Raw genomic sequence first — 13,772 nt, 5'->3', positions numbered from 1 at the left:
CATTTAGTTTTGTATAGCTATATGGATAGAGAATTACTGTACTATCATTTTGCCACTCCTAAATGTCCCCTCTGCTTCAGTATTCTATAATCTCATTTTGTTATATCTTTTTGTTTCAGATACTATTGTGTTGCTGTAGGACAGTTATAAGATGAATAAAGCCTAGTTACGTACTGGCACACTGTTTCATTACAAGAGAGAGAGAGAGATGATAGGAAGAGGGTGAGCACTAAAAGTTGGAGGGGAGGGCTAAAAGAAGCGGCCTCCCCTTATAAACCCCTGGCAGTCACCATCCACCAAAATATACGGATTCCACTCTCTCTGTAACACTTTCTTTTCCTTATCTCATACAGCCCTATCAATTCCGTTGTAGTGTATGAGAATACACACACACACACACACACAATAGTCTCGATTTACGCAGATTTCCTTTACGCGGCACCTGGTCAGAGCGGCAACTGGCAATTATTAGTTACGCGGTACATTCCATCATTTACGCGGGAAGCGGCGCTGGCAGGGTGCACACTAGGTCGCCCGTCAACAAAACATTACCGAGTTCTTCACCCGCCACCCACCACAGCCAGCCCAAGTCAGTGATAGTGAGGATATGGACTTTGAGGGGTTTGACAAGGAGGCCCTGCAAGCCTCTGTGGTGGATAGTGGTACAAGTGATACAGGTGAGGGCCGATAATAATCTGCCCTCTGCCTTGGAACCAACCCCCCATCCCCGTGTGCCCAGCCATCTCTTCTACTAACATAAGGGTTAAAAAACCTAATATTATTGATATTTCCCTTAAATATTAATTGTGTGTGCATACCATCATAAAATTAAGATGTTATTTTTACTAAAACGTACGTATTGTGTCGGAAAAGGGGTAGTCTGGGGGTCGGCCCAGTCTACTGTATTTCAATTAATCCCATATGTTCTGTTATTTCGTTTACGCGTTTCTCGTTTTACGCGGACCTCCACGGGTTTAATTGACCGCGTAAGCCGAGACTATACTCTGTGTGTGTGTATATATATATATATATATATATATATATATATATATATATATATATATATATATATATATATATATATATATATATATATATATATACTGGTGATGCTACATCAGTAACTAACTATGATGTTTGTGATATTTAAAAAAAAAATTAATCCACAAATCCCTGTTGTGTTTAAACCATTTAGACAAACAAAACAGTGAATACTGTATACACCAGCAACCAGCAAGAGATTCAGTAGAGGAATATGAAAATAAGTTTCTTATACCTGTAACAGTATTCAGTGCCATCTTTAAGTCTTCATTTGAAACTTTGAATGATATTTCCATCCCAATGGTAAAATGTTTGACCTATTGTACCCCAAAACCTATGAATTGTACTGGTGAATTATTACTAGTTTAGAAAAATAAAAAGTTTATGGATACATACAAAATTAGGATCAGGTACATCTTAACAAACAGAAAGCCTCTATAATGTCTAACTTTTGCGATCAAGTGGATACAAACTTTTACTATGGCAAGACCTTAGTTTGACAGAGCTCACCAAAAAAATACATTTCTAAATAGGACCTAAGGTAAAATAATTTATGAGCAATACACAATACTGTATAGGTACAGTACTGTACAGCAGTCATAAGTGAAACACAGATGTCTATTGGTATGGCAGTCTAATGCACATGGGTGGCAGACTATACAATGAGTCAATAAGAGGGCCTTTTTAGACTAAACTAATTTAAAATCTCTGCCTAACGGAAGGAAGCACCGCAGACCGCATTTTGCACGAGTGATTCTCTGCCAAACCATTAACTACACAGTCTGTCAATGTAGCAGCTGTACCTGCATTCAGCGTGAACAATTTAAGCTTGAAAGCTATAACTGAAAGCAAATGTCTGTTAGGGAGCTATTTAAGAAACACCAAAATATTTTCAATACTATAATACAGTTATGAACCTCAGCTTGTTGAACATAATCACAGAAGAACCAGAAGGTCAGTGGTGGCCAGCATTACTTATTAACAGGGATGCTTATGCCTGTCCTCCAAGCACCACCATAGTAATCACCTGGCAAGTAAATGGTCAAGAGTTTGATTCTCAACCAGATTGAAGAATTGGGTTGCTTCCTTGTACACTAACCCATGTGTACTCAAATACTGTAACTACTGGTTGAAATTGCCAATGATGGAACTCTTTATTTTCTACAAATAATTTATTTTATTACAAATCCCCAAACACATTAGCCGAGATTATATGTTTGGGGATTTGTAATTGTATTACCCTATACTAGTACTGTACTGTACTGTACAGTGACCAACAAAATAAGAACAGATGGGTGGGATTCTTGCCATTTCTACCACAAGCTTAACTCCTTCACTGCTGGATGCCACTTCTAATATTTCATTTGGCTAATACCAGACAATTTTATTGAGTACACCTCATACCCAAGGGGTTAAATGAAGTTGCCCAAGACAAACTTCTGGTTGAATGATAATTTTTAGCATGTACTGTACTTTCAGTGACCTCTTTTGCCTCAATTACAGTATCAACCAGGGATAATCATTCAAAGCATCTTTATTGAACTTTTATAAAAGGAAAAATATATATTCAATACAGTACAGTACAAGTATACTATACTACAGTATATGGTTACAGTAGGTCAAACACTCCATTTATTTTCCTGAATCTAAGCTTACCTTATCACACCAACAGTTAGCACAATAATACATTTGTAACTTGAGTGTGCGTGTTTCCGTGTTTATGGAAAGGACATGGATGCTGCTGCTGCTGTGGTTGATGGGTGTGGCCACACTAATGTAATATTACAGTATTATGTAAAATGGGATTTTATTACTACCACTGTTATTTTTAATGTAAGAAAGAAAAATATATCATTTGGAGACAAATCTTGATAAAACCTCAAAGGAAAAGGGAAACACTGGAGCACCTTAGCTTTCATCTTTATTCAAGACTTCTTGAATAAAGACGAAAGCTAAGGTGCTCCAGTGTTTCCCTTTTCCTGTGTGGTTTTATCAAGATTTATCTTGGCCACATTTCTATTGTGGATCTACATGACAGACGTGGCCGATTGCCCAAGCAGCTAACGAGCTGATCAGTGGTGAAGAGGATAAAAGTAAAAACAGTAATAAGTATGAAATATAGACAAATTATCATTATACCAAGAATGGAATGGAATACTGCAGCGTTATTTTTCTTTCTTGCGTTAAAAATACCGGCAATAATAATACTGTATTGTAATATTACATTAGTGTGGCCACACCCATCAACCATAGCAGCAGTGTGGGTTTCCCAACAGCAGCAGCAGCATCCTTGTCCTTTCCATAAACACGGAAACTTGTAGCATCGTTGTTATTATAATTTAATTACTGTACATTATCATCTAATGTTAATATGACGAACCAAAAAAATCTACCTGTCCTAGAATGGAAGAACAGTATAGTAACCAGTAACATGTGATTACAGTAATAGCTAGTACTGCATGTTCTATCAGTATCGTAATACTGTACTTGATGAGATGGGTCTGATATTAGCAACTACAGGACCTGATTAAATTTCCTCATACGTAAAAAAAATGAAAGAGTATAGTAATGTGTTTTGCATCACTTCACTTTTACAGTTCATGACAGTGGTTCGTTTTAGTCCGAGATTGTTGTTGTTCTTCCCAATTATTTTTTGGGGGGTTTACAGAAGATGGTGATCAAATAGCAACTTTCAAAGTCCTTTATAGTTTTTCCTTTATAGTTTTTCATAACAGTCTCTCAAACAGTTTGAACAGATAAATTGAACAACCTGAACAAAACACTTTTCCTGAAATTCCCGTGGAGAAAAAATTCAACAGTGCAGTATTCTATCAGACCCAACCTAACATAATATTGTACAGTACAGTATTCCTATAGGTACACGTGGTGGGAAGGTCGTGTTTGGCCATCTTCCTCTGCCCATTTTACGTCACAAAATATATTTCTTGTGCATTTTTTTTTTAAGTTTCTCAAGGTAAGAAGTCTTTTATTTTCTACGGAGAAATTTTATCAGTTAGCTGCTATGGCTGGACCACTCTCATCAAGTAATACTGTTCTATCATCATCAGGATTATAGGCCCACAGGAACAGCCTCTGCGCTATTTCTAATCTCCTATATAAAGTAACCCGAAGTAAGCTTTATCAATCTGTAGTAAATTTTTACCAGTGGTGGCCACAAAATAATTTATATATAAAGAATACATTGTGTGTGCATGTAGAGATTCAAATTGGTACAGTAGGGAGGTGTGGGTGGCCAAGGGAACAGTGTTGCCCACTAGTAAAACTAACTCCCACTCCTCCACCTAGGCAAAGTTGAATAACTCACCTAGCACAGTACAGTATAGGGTTAAAGAAAGCAGGGCCCCCAACCAGAACTTCTAATATTTACACTCGTAACAATTTGCCCAATATTTTAAACAGGTATGTGCTGCAAGGTTTATTTAATTTCGGACAAAACAGGAACTTAGTAATTTTATCCTTGCGATCAATAGTTTAGACAATTCTAAGACAGTTTCCCTTACAAACAACTTACCATATATATGTGTCTAGGGTTCCCCCAGGTTAGGTAATTTTAGGTCATTTGCGAGGGAAATGTTAGAGGAAAAGTATTAGAATTGTCTTAATTATTGATTGCAAGAATAAAATTCCCTAGATTCCGGTGTTGTCCAAAAGTAAAACTTTACCTGCTGCTGATGCAATTTAATGTGGAAACTTAAAGTTCTAGGAACAGAAACATTGGAACAAACAATCAGTTAAACAATGAAAAATAATGAATCTGAATGTGAGAAAGATTTGCAGGTTATGAAAAGAAGGAACCTAAACAGTACAGTAATACATTTATATACGAAATAAGGTTTAACAAAGTACGTACAGTATATACTAAGGTTCAAATCTAGGAGCAATAGTAACAGAAGCGATGTTACCTTACAACTACTGTATATTATCTTGTATGTGAGACTGTTCTTGGATTATGTAGTGGTTCAATTTTGGTCACTGTACTACAGCATGGACACTGATTCCCAGAAGCCATTCAGACATTGAGTATAGAGAAAGATTAAGAAAATTAATTAGTATTCTCTTGAGAAGCATAGAGTGAAGACATTAGATTTATATTGGACAAATTTAGATTTAGGCAGGAATTAGGTAAAAATTGGTTTAGAAATAAAGGGCTGTGGACGGTCCAACGAATTACCCAAAAGTATCCAAAAGTATATTAAATCAGGGTAAAATCTTTAGGAGGGAGATAGGAAGGAACTGGTTTACAAATAGGGTGGTGGACGAGTAGAACAAGCTTAGCAACTTTGTAGCAAGTGCTGGAATGCTGGAAAGTTTCAAAGGGAGGCTGGATAGATTCATGGATGATAGAGTGTGGTAGTAACTCGACAGGAACTGCCATGCACAGGCCAACCGGCCTATTGCAGACTCCTTATTTTCTTATGTTCTTATGAATATACTGTATGTTTTACATCAATAAAACCTGATTAATAATGTTTTCATTGAAATGTAGTCAAAATAATGAAATAATAAACAGCAAAAAATGCTAAATTCCAATGAGTCGCCTATCCAAAATGGAGATATAATTACCGATGTTTCTGTTACTTTGGGGTATTTAACATAGCCGTAGGATTTACTTTTCGTTGGGTTAGGTTAGGTTAGCGAAGTGCATCACGATGGATCTGAGTTATCTCCCTTGTTCACGAACTCATTGGAATTTAGCGTTCGCCAATACTGAAAGTTTTTCGCTGTATATTATTTCATCTTACAAATTATTTTTACAAAATTACACTAAAAATATTATTAAACATGTTTGTGTATGTATAACAGATATTCGTTAAGATTTTACCCTTATTTGCTATACTATTGAGTACTTTCGGGTATATTTGGGGGGTCCGACTAATTACCCAAATGTAGCCGCAATGAAGTCAAATAATGGTCCTACATGAATAAATCAGATTGCCAATCACTTCTCGACTAGTATTTGGTGTCACAAAGTAAAACAAAAAAATTGGAAAACATAATTTAATTTGAGTTAATAGATCACGTGCATGTACCAAGGGAGCGAGTAATTACCCAAATGTAGCCGCAATGAAGTCAAATAATGGTCCTACATGAATAAATCGGACTGCCAATCACTTCTCGACTGGTATTTGGTGTCACGAAGTCACAAAAAATTGGTAAACTTAATTTAATCTGAGTTAATAGATCGAGTGCATGTACCTAACCTAACCTAACCTCGACTAGTATTTGGTGTCACGAAGTCCAAAAAAAATTGGAAACTTAATTTAATCTGAGTTAATAGATCGAGTGCATGTACCTAACCTAACCTAACACAACTCAGATTAAATTAAGTTTACCAATTTTTTGTGACTTTATGACACCAAATAATAATCGAGAAGTGATTCACAGCCCGATTTACGCTTGTACGACCATCATTTGACTTCATTGCGGCTACATTTGGGTACATTTGGGTAATTACTCGCTCCCTCGGTACATGCACGCAATCTATTAACTCAGATTAAAGTAAGTTTTCCAATTTTTTGTGACTGACACCAAATACTAGTCGAGAAGTGATTAGCAGTCCGATTTATTCATGTAGGACCATTATTTGACTTCATTGCGGCTACATTTTGCTACATTTGAGTAATTAGTCGGACCGATATTAGGGTACTCTTGGGTAATTCGTGGCTCCCAGCTGTGGATGAAAGGAATAAATTGCAATACATAATCAATAACTTGCACTCACTGGGAAGCTTCAAATACTGTATACTGTAGGATGGACAGACGAGTGATATGGGCTGGGTGTAAACAGGGCTGACAAGTATGGATCAATAGACATGCTGCAGTTGCCTTCATTCTTATGTTTAAATCTTACCTTATGTTCGTATGTCTCTCAACATTACGGTAACAATTGCACTACTGTCCACACAATGATATTATCCAGTCGAAAATGGAGCACACTGACAAACACATTAACATCAATTCCAACCACCTCTAGGTTTTATCTTGCCAACGTTTAAACCAAAAGCACAGGTAATGTATAACTAACACACAAAAAGTGTTAACTAATGGAGTAAAACTTATGAAAGAAAATAAGTAAAGACAAAAGAAGAATGTGTAGCCAGGATTGTAAGTGACTACCTGAATCTTGTAAATACAGATTGACTAAAAACAGCAAACAGTATATTTAAAAAAAAAGTAAAAGGAAAATAAAATCATGTAGTACTGTATTACCGACATTATAATACTTAAGAAGTAAAAATTTTCCTACCCAATGATATCTCTATACTTGACATTTCACTCACCAGCATATAACATAATACAATATCTTATCACGTTTCCTTGTTCATAAAGCAAGAAAAGATTGATTAAAAGGTTGTATTTTATTATTCCTCGAGAAATGAAAGTAGTGAACACATGGATCTACTTTGTTTTGCGGACTTACCTCATAGTAGTGTGTTCCGCGTCCTCTGTCACCGAGTTCTTCCTTGTCAACTCCCGGACTTGATCTAAACTTTCTAGTTTCTGACTTAAATCTGTGGGTAAAACAAAGCTTCTGTCATTACACGGTCCATTACCCTACCTTATTATCAAAAAGATGTCTTTCTGGAGTGTGTTTTTCACGGTAATAATAGAGAAAACTGAGCATGAGTCTCACCCCTCCTGGTTCTGTTTATGATCCTGCTGGGGCCGCGAGAGACGTTATACATGGTGGTGTTGCTGCGCCTCAGTCAGCTGTTAGCAGACGACCTTACGACGCCGACCACACTCAACACTCTTAGAAAGTCTACCACACTATTTTCATTTATAAACCCCACTAACAGTATAAAATTATCACAGCTTGGGCACTATCAGCAGGTCAGTAGTACTAGTAGGCACTGGTGGGGTCGAATTTTATATCACAGCCAAAACTTTTAACTCTAGTGACATGAGCTGAATAACAGTTTTTATCAATGATTATACTTGTAAGGTATTTTATAAATATTATAAGTTTCAAAGACCGTTGCAGATCACGGTGGATGTGTAAGAGTGGTGGCGAGTGTAATTGCAAGAGCAGACGACTGGTGCACCTTCCCTCTGTGGCAGCCCAAACCCGACTGCCCACACTATATCACCCGGCCTTCTGCCTGCCCCTTGTCTCTGTTATATATCATGATCAGAAGCCAAGTTAAAATTTAGTCTTATCATTGTATAATGGCAACCATATATATTTTAACGCATTCGAATAATTCGGTTAGTTTTATATCGTCGTGAAGAGGAACTTTTTTTTAACTCATATTAAGTATTCGAGAATTAGCTTGTTTAGTTTTCACTTATTTTAGTTTTGTATCATATAAATTTTGGAATATATATCATAGATTTCAAGAAAAATGAGAGAGTAGTCATATAGTTATTTACATAGAATATAGCCTGGAGAGGTAACCGGCTCTGGGTAGGTGCGTTACATCACAGGTTGCATCATTCGGTAACCCACGTGGACACCAAACCACACCAAACACTTGAAATACCTTATTTACCAAGTTACAGTAATTTGCCCGGGCCTCCAATTTACAAACTATAAAGAGATATATATATATATACACATAACAGAATGACATCCTCACACATAATTAGCAATGGAGTTTCTAGTAATGTTTCAAAACATATTCATTGGTGCGCATATTAATTCACATTACCTAAGTTTGAAATACAGTATGCAACTTTCATACTGTATTGCACTACTGCATTGGGTGAATATCTGGATGAAGGGTCAACGTGTAATACTGTATACGGAAATGATACTTGCCTTTAATGGGCCGTCCAGTCACTGAATCAAACCTTCATTAGGTATAGAAACAGAAATAAGGAAACCACATTGGGGATTATGTTAACATTTACTGAATGCTGTACGTAGAAATGTGTATGGTATTACAGTATCTAGATTGACCTACTATAGCACTTAACTAAAAATTTTGAATTGACCATGAAAATAATTCAATGTAAATAGTGAGAAAAAGCTACCGGGTAATTATAATTATAAGTGATCTAAGTTAGCGTATCTGAGATCCTGAATTGTACTTTAGGAGAACACTTGCACCCAAAAACAGACTAAACCCCATATTTGTGCATAACAGTACTTTAGATTCAGACTCATAGAATGCCTATTAGTTTAAATAATCAGATTTATGTACGACCTATGGAATAGTCTACCAGCTCAAGGCAAGAAAGTAACAACAGTGCAATACTGGGCTTCAAAATAGTCATTGATAAGATTTACAGTATGAAGAACAATGGGGGGATCCTACACAGGCCGTTAAACCTCCTCCCCCTGTCTTGGCCAACTGTTGTTGGAGTGTCCACCAGCTAATACAGGTACAGGTAATGTACTGTACTGTATATTGTATTATCAAAATCTTCCTATTACTTTGTGGGAGCAACGACCCTGCTTATTTTATTTTGAGATTAAAAAGTTTCTGTGTTGACTGTCTTTTCCCTGTCCCTCTAAAAAGAGTTAAGCATATTAAATGTGCCCTTAATGATTGATATGATCCTACACTGATGAACGAGACATATGGTAATCTTCCGAAGGCTGTAGTGCTTGTAATGGTTGGTGAAGAAACTTTTGCTAGACAATAACAATATCAGTGCAACACAGATGTGCACTGATTCTATAATCTTGTAAAATACTACAGAACATATTTGGTACATTAGTTACATCAGTATAGGTACTTAAGGATTCATTTGTATGAAAGAAAAAAGAGGCATAAAACATTTTAGAATGTATCTATTTGTGAGGTTCATAGAAAATAAAGAATTACTGTACAGTATTGTATAAGTTGAGTACGGTACCTGTAATTAGATTATAAAATATGTGAAACTAACATCAAGAGAAAGGGAGATTTCTAAGTCCCTGCCACAATATCCCCTCAAGAACTATTATTGCTTAACCTTTAGGCTAAGCTCCACCCACTCTTGGAGTACTCTGCAACCATTATAAAGTAATAGAAGTTGCTGGTGTCAAAATGAATCACCTTGCCACTCCAACACTCACATTTTTTATTTTTTATACTTAATCTACTAGAAGATTCTCTGGTGAAAACTGTGTGTTTATATGATGTAGGAATCAAGAAATAGTTTACTAAAGAATTCACTAGTGCTTGAAACACTACAAAGTCAAAGACTTGAGAGAAAAAAAAAAAGAAATATTGTGCTGCAATGAAAGATCACAAAATATATAACAAATATTGTCTATCTAAATTATATTACTAAGCTTCCACAGATATTTTCCCATGTGCCTTAAAGCTCAAGAGTTACCCCTGACATGTTGTACAATGCAAATATGTAGTGTAGACGTGCCGTGCCATGCCGGTCTCTACAAAACATAAAAAACATTACATCATTCAAAACTTTTTGTGCGAGGAATTTTGAGATTTGGGCAGTGAACTCCTCATGTCACTAAGGTTACCTTGGCAAAGAGGCTATTCTTATCAGTTCTAGAAAATGGGCCAATCAAGTATTGGTACACAAATGATGGAAGTTTAGTTAATAAGACTGATGTATTGAGCGCATATGCAGACACAACAACCAGACATCAGTGGAATTTGCGATTCCTGGGGTGTACAAGATGTGTTTCATGGTAACTTTTTTTACTGTTATCACCAACCAGAGGTGGTAATGTACTACTCTTATGTCAAGGAACACCTGACAGAAACCATTAATTACAAGCTAAATGAAATGGGATCATCCAAATCTATTTGGTGTGATTTGATAACTCAAAACAAAGCAAGCTGATAGTAGGTGTGTGCTATATGGCCGACTCAGCTTTGGAGGAGGTAGTAGCAGATCTCCATTGAGTCATCCATACAGCATCCAGAGCAAAAACCCTTATCATGGGAGATTTCAATTATGAGACAATAGACTCGATGAATCTTACTACACAAGTTGAGGGAGAAGAATTCCTTGATGGCATTCAACTCATTCCTCACACAACATGTGTCGGACCCCTAAAGGGAAGACAACATTCTAGATTTAGTCTTGATGACTGAGGAGGTTATGGTGAGTGAGGTCCACATCAGAGAGAAACTAACTCCACCAGTGACGACTGCATAATAAGATGGAATACAATCTTTGGAGATTACCAGCTCACGAGACATATTAAAGAGAATTAACTGGGAGGATATCGTTAGAGGAGGCAGACATAGATGATTCAATGCAAAACTTCATGGAAATCCTTGAGTTAACAATAGAGGAATGTATACACAGGAAAACAAAGAGAAGAGGGAAAGGTCTATCAGCCCAAGCTGTGGAATCAAAAACAGTACTGGGCTTCAAATTTACCCTTGCTAAAATTGTCACAAGCCGCTGGCCTCCTTCCCCTGGCATGGCCACCTCTAGTGGGTGGCCATTAGATAAAAAATAAGGATATGATAACATGAGACCCTGAAAAGATAAGGAGATAAAGAGGTGGCTGGCTGGAATACCCGTAGTCATATACTGCCTGTAATTTCAAATCTTACCATTAGATGACCAAGGACTCGCACTACATGTAAATTAGTTGTTTTACATTTGACACCGTCCTGAATGGGTTCCTTTCTAAACAACTCTTGCTCTTCTGTGTAGTATCATTCTTGTTTTCTAGGCTGGCAAATCTTTTTTTCACATTTGCCTTTTTCTTTTTAATGTATGGTACTGTACAAGACCCATATTACCATACAGTATTTATATCATGCGAGTGTCTATAAGGTAATAGCTGTGTTGCTTGTAAGTCTGAACACACTACCCAACTCACTCTCTTCCTCTCGTGCTGTTTCCCTCTAAAAAGTTTTGTGGAACTGTTTGGTACATTCATTTTAGATAATTTTAACTGTGTGCCAAGCTGTTGTGCTGCACAACTTATAATGTTATCTGAAAAATACAGGTCCAGAAAAATAATATTGTATGATAAAATAAAATGCTAATAAAATGTGAAGTTATAGACACCCAACAAAGCACCATGTTTTAAGGAATAGATCAACTGAAACCGTTTGATTTACAATTATTTTCCATTAGGATTTCACAGTAGTAAACAACACCTTGTATATACCTGTACCGTAGTGTTATATGTGTAATGAGTTAGAATATAGAGTAATATACGTTTAGTGTTTACTTACAGAAAATAATGAAATCCAAATGACATAAAATTCCTCCAGAAGTTCTGTTGAGGAATACCAAAACAGTGAAGGGGTGTTGGTGGTACAGCAGTAAAGTGCATATCTTTCACCAATATGTCAAGGGTTTCAGTCCTGCTTGGCCCTGACACATGGGAAAAGAGTTTTATCCATCCAGTGTGGCCCCACCAAACATCACAGGTTTTCCGGATTCCAGTTTCCTCCTGTACTAACAGTGGATAGGCCAACCGCCTGAATATATCTTCACAAAGTACAGTAAAGTGTTGTGAAATATTTTAATATTCCTTTTTGCACATTAACAAGCTAAAGTTCTAAAGCTATACCATCATTCACAGTTTGGTTCTGTAAAATGCAGATAGGTATACAGTATAGCCTGATGCAATAGACAATTTAAATATTTCAATTGGGAATAGTCTGATGATAGTATTATAATAGTGTACAAAAGCAGTTTGAAAAATGAAAAAGATGTTTCAAATCAACTACAGTACTAGGAAAAAAATACTGTATCTTGATTTATCTGTTTGAGCATTAGGTCTAATTATTCTTTGCTTTATATTTTCTCTGGTAAATAATAATAAGAAATGAAGTAATTACAAGAAAACCAACATATTTACTCTAATATGTTAAAAATAAAAAAGGAAATGCACATTACTACATTATGGTGGTAAAGGCACACATTCCTCAAGTGTTGGCTGAAAACAAGCTAGCGGGCATGACTTGTTAACATCCTTTACAAGAACTTGGATAATTAGAAGAGAATGAACTTATAGAAGCCTTTGTACCTGCAAGACCTGATCCTCCAACAGGGCAAATTGAAAGAGGATTTAATGAGGTATAGTCACAGTCAACAGTCCTATCACCTCTCCTGTTGCTCCATGAACCCCGAGATTCATTGTGAATCTGAAGCATCCATGAACAGAATAATGCATCAGTGTCTACCGTTTTGGGTTCACGAGTCTGAATCTTGGGGTTCATGGAGTCGTGGAGCAGAAGGAGAGGTGACAGGACTTTTAACCATACTTCTCAGGAAAACAGACTGGAAGCTTATTGGTGATGTAAAGGTGATAACAGGGAAAGAATTGCCTTAAGCATTGATTGTATGTAATATGTTGTTATAAAGGAACAAGAAAAGTGTTTGTGTCAAGAAGTAGAGTGTGGAAAGTCAAAGAACAGAAAGTAAATGAAGCATTTTTGGCTGAGTTGAGAGGAGCAGAGATGACCAGTGAAAGTGTGAGGAGTAATACTGTTTAGTGAGTTGCTGGGCCACATTAAAGAATGTTCTGTTAAGCATGGCTGACAAGGTGTGTGGGCGGACAAAAGGTCAAGCCATGTATGCAGTAACATAATGGTGGAATGATGAAGTGGACAGAGGTAAAGGAGATGAAAATTGTATAAGGCTGGAAGATGGGTGGTGACAAGGATAAATACCTGGAGGCCAGGTGCAGGAACAAATGTGGGGGTTACAAGCTAAAAAGTATGAACAGGATGCATTTGCAGGTAAACTGAATAGAGGGGTACCAAGGTGAGGTATACAGAATAGAAAAACAAATAGTGGGTAGAAACAAGTATGTAGATGGTGAGCAGTGT

The 13,772-nt window shown here is 36.7% G+C and overlaps 1 protein-coding gene across 3 annotated transcripts in view; it reads right to left on the bottom strand.

Annotated features, from left to right (window-relative positions):
- Positions 1-8,140, bottom strand: part of LOC121874199 (MAPK regulated corepressor interacting protein 2-like) — a 31,423-nt gene extending 23,283 nt beyond the window's left edge. For 2 of the 3 annotated variants that reach the window (XM_042378206.1, XM_042378208.1), the window contains exons 1-2: positions 7,697-8,140; positions 7,484-7,574 (exon numbers count right to left, since the gene is read on the bottom strand). In XM_042378206.1, coding sequence (XP_042234140.1) covers positions 7,484-7,574; positions 7,697-7,748 — 143 coding nt within the window. In that variant the 5' untranslated portion in view covers positions 7,749-8,140. The remainder of the gene's footprint in view (positions 1-7,483; positions 7,575-7,696) is intronic. The other variant, XM_042378207.1, reaches the window with a different exon arrangement.
- Positions 8,141-13,772: the final 5,632 nt, after the last annotated feature.

Source organism: Homarus americanus, unplaced genomic scaffold (assembly GCF_018991925.1).
Source record: "Homarus americanus isolate GMGI-L3 unplaced genomic scaffold, GMGI_Hamer_2.0 scaffold49667, whole genome shotgun sequence".
Lineage (NCBI taxonomy): Eukaryota > Metazoa > Arthropoda > Malacostraca > Decapoda > Nephropidae > Homarus > Homarus americanus.
This window is presented reverse-complemented; position numbering and strand designations above follow the sequence as displayed.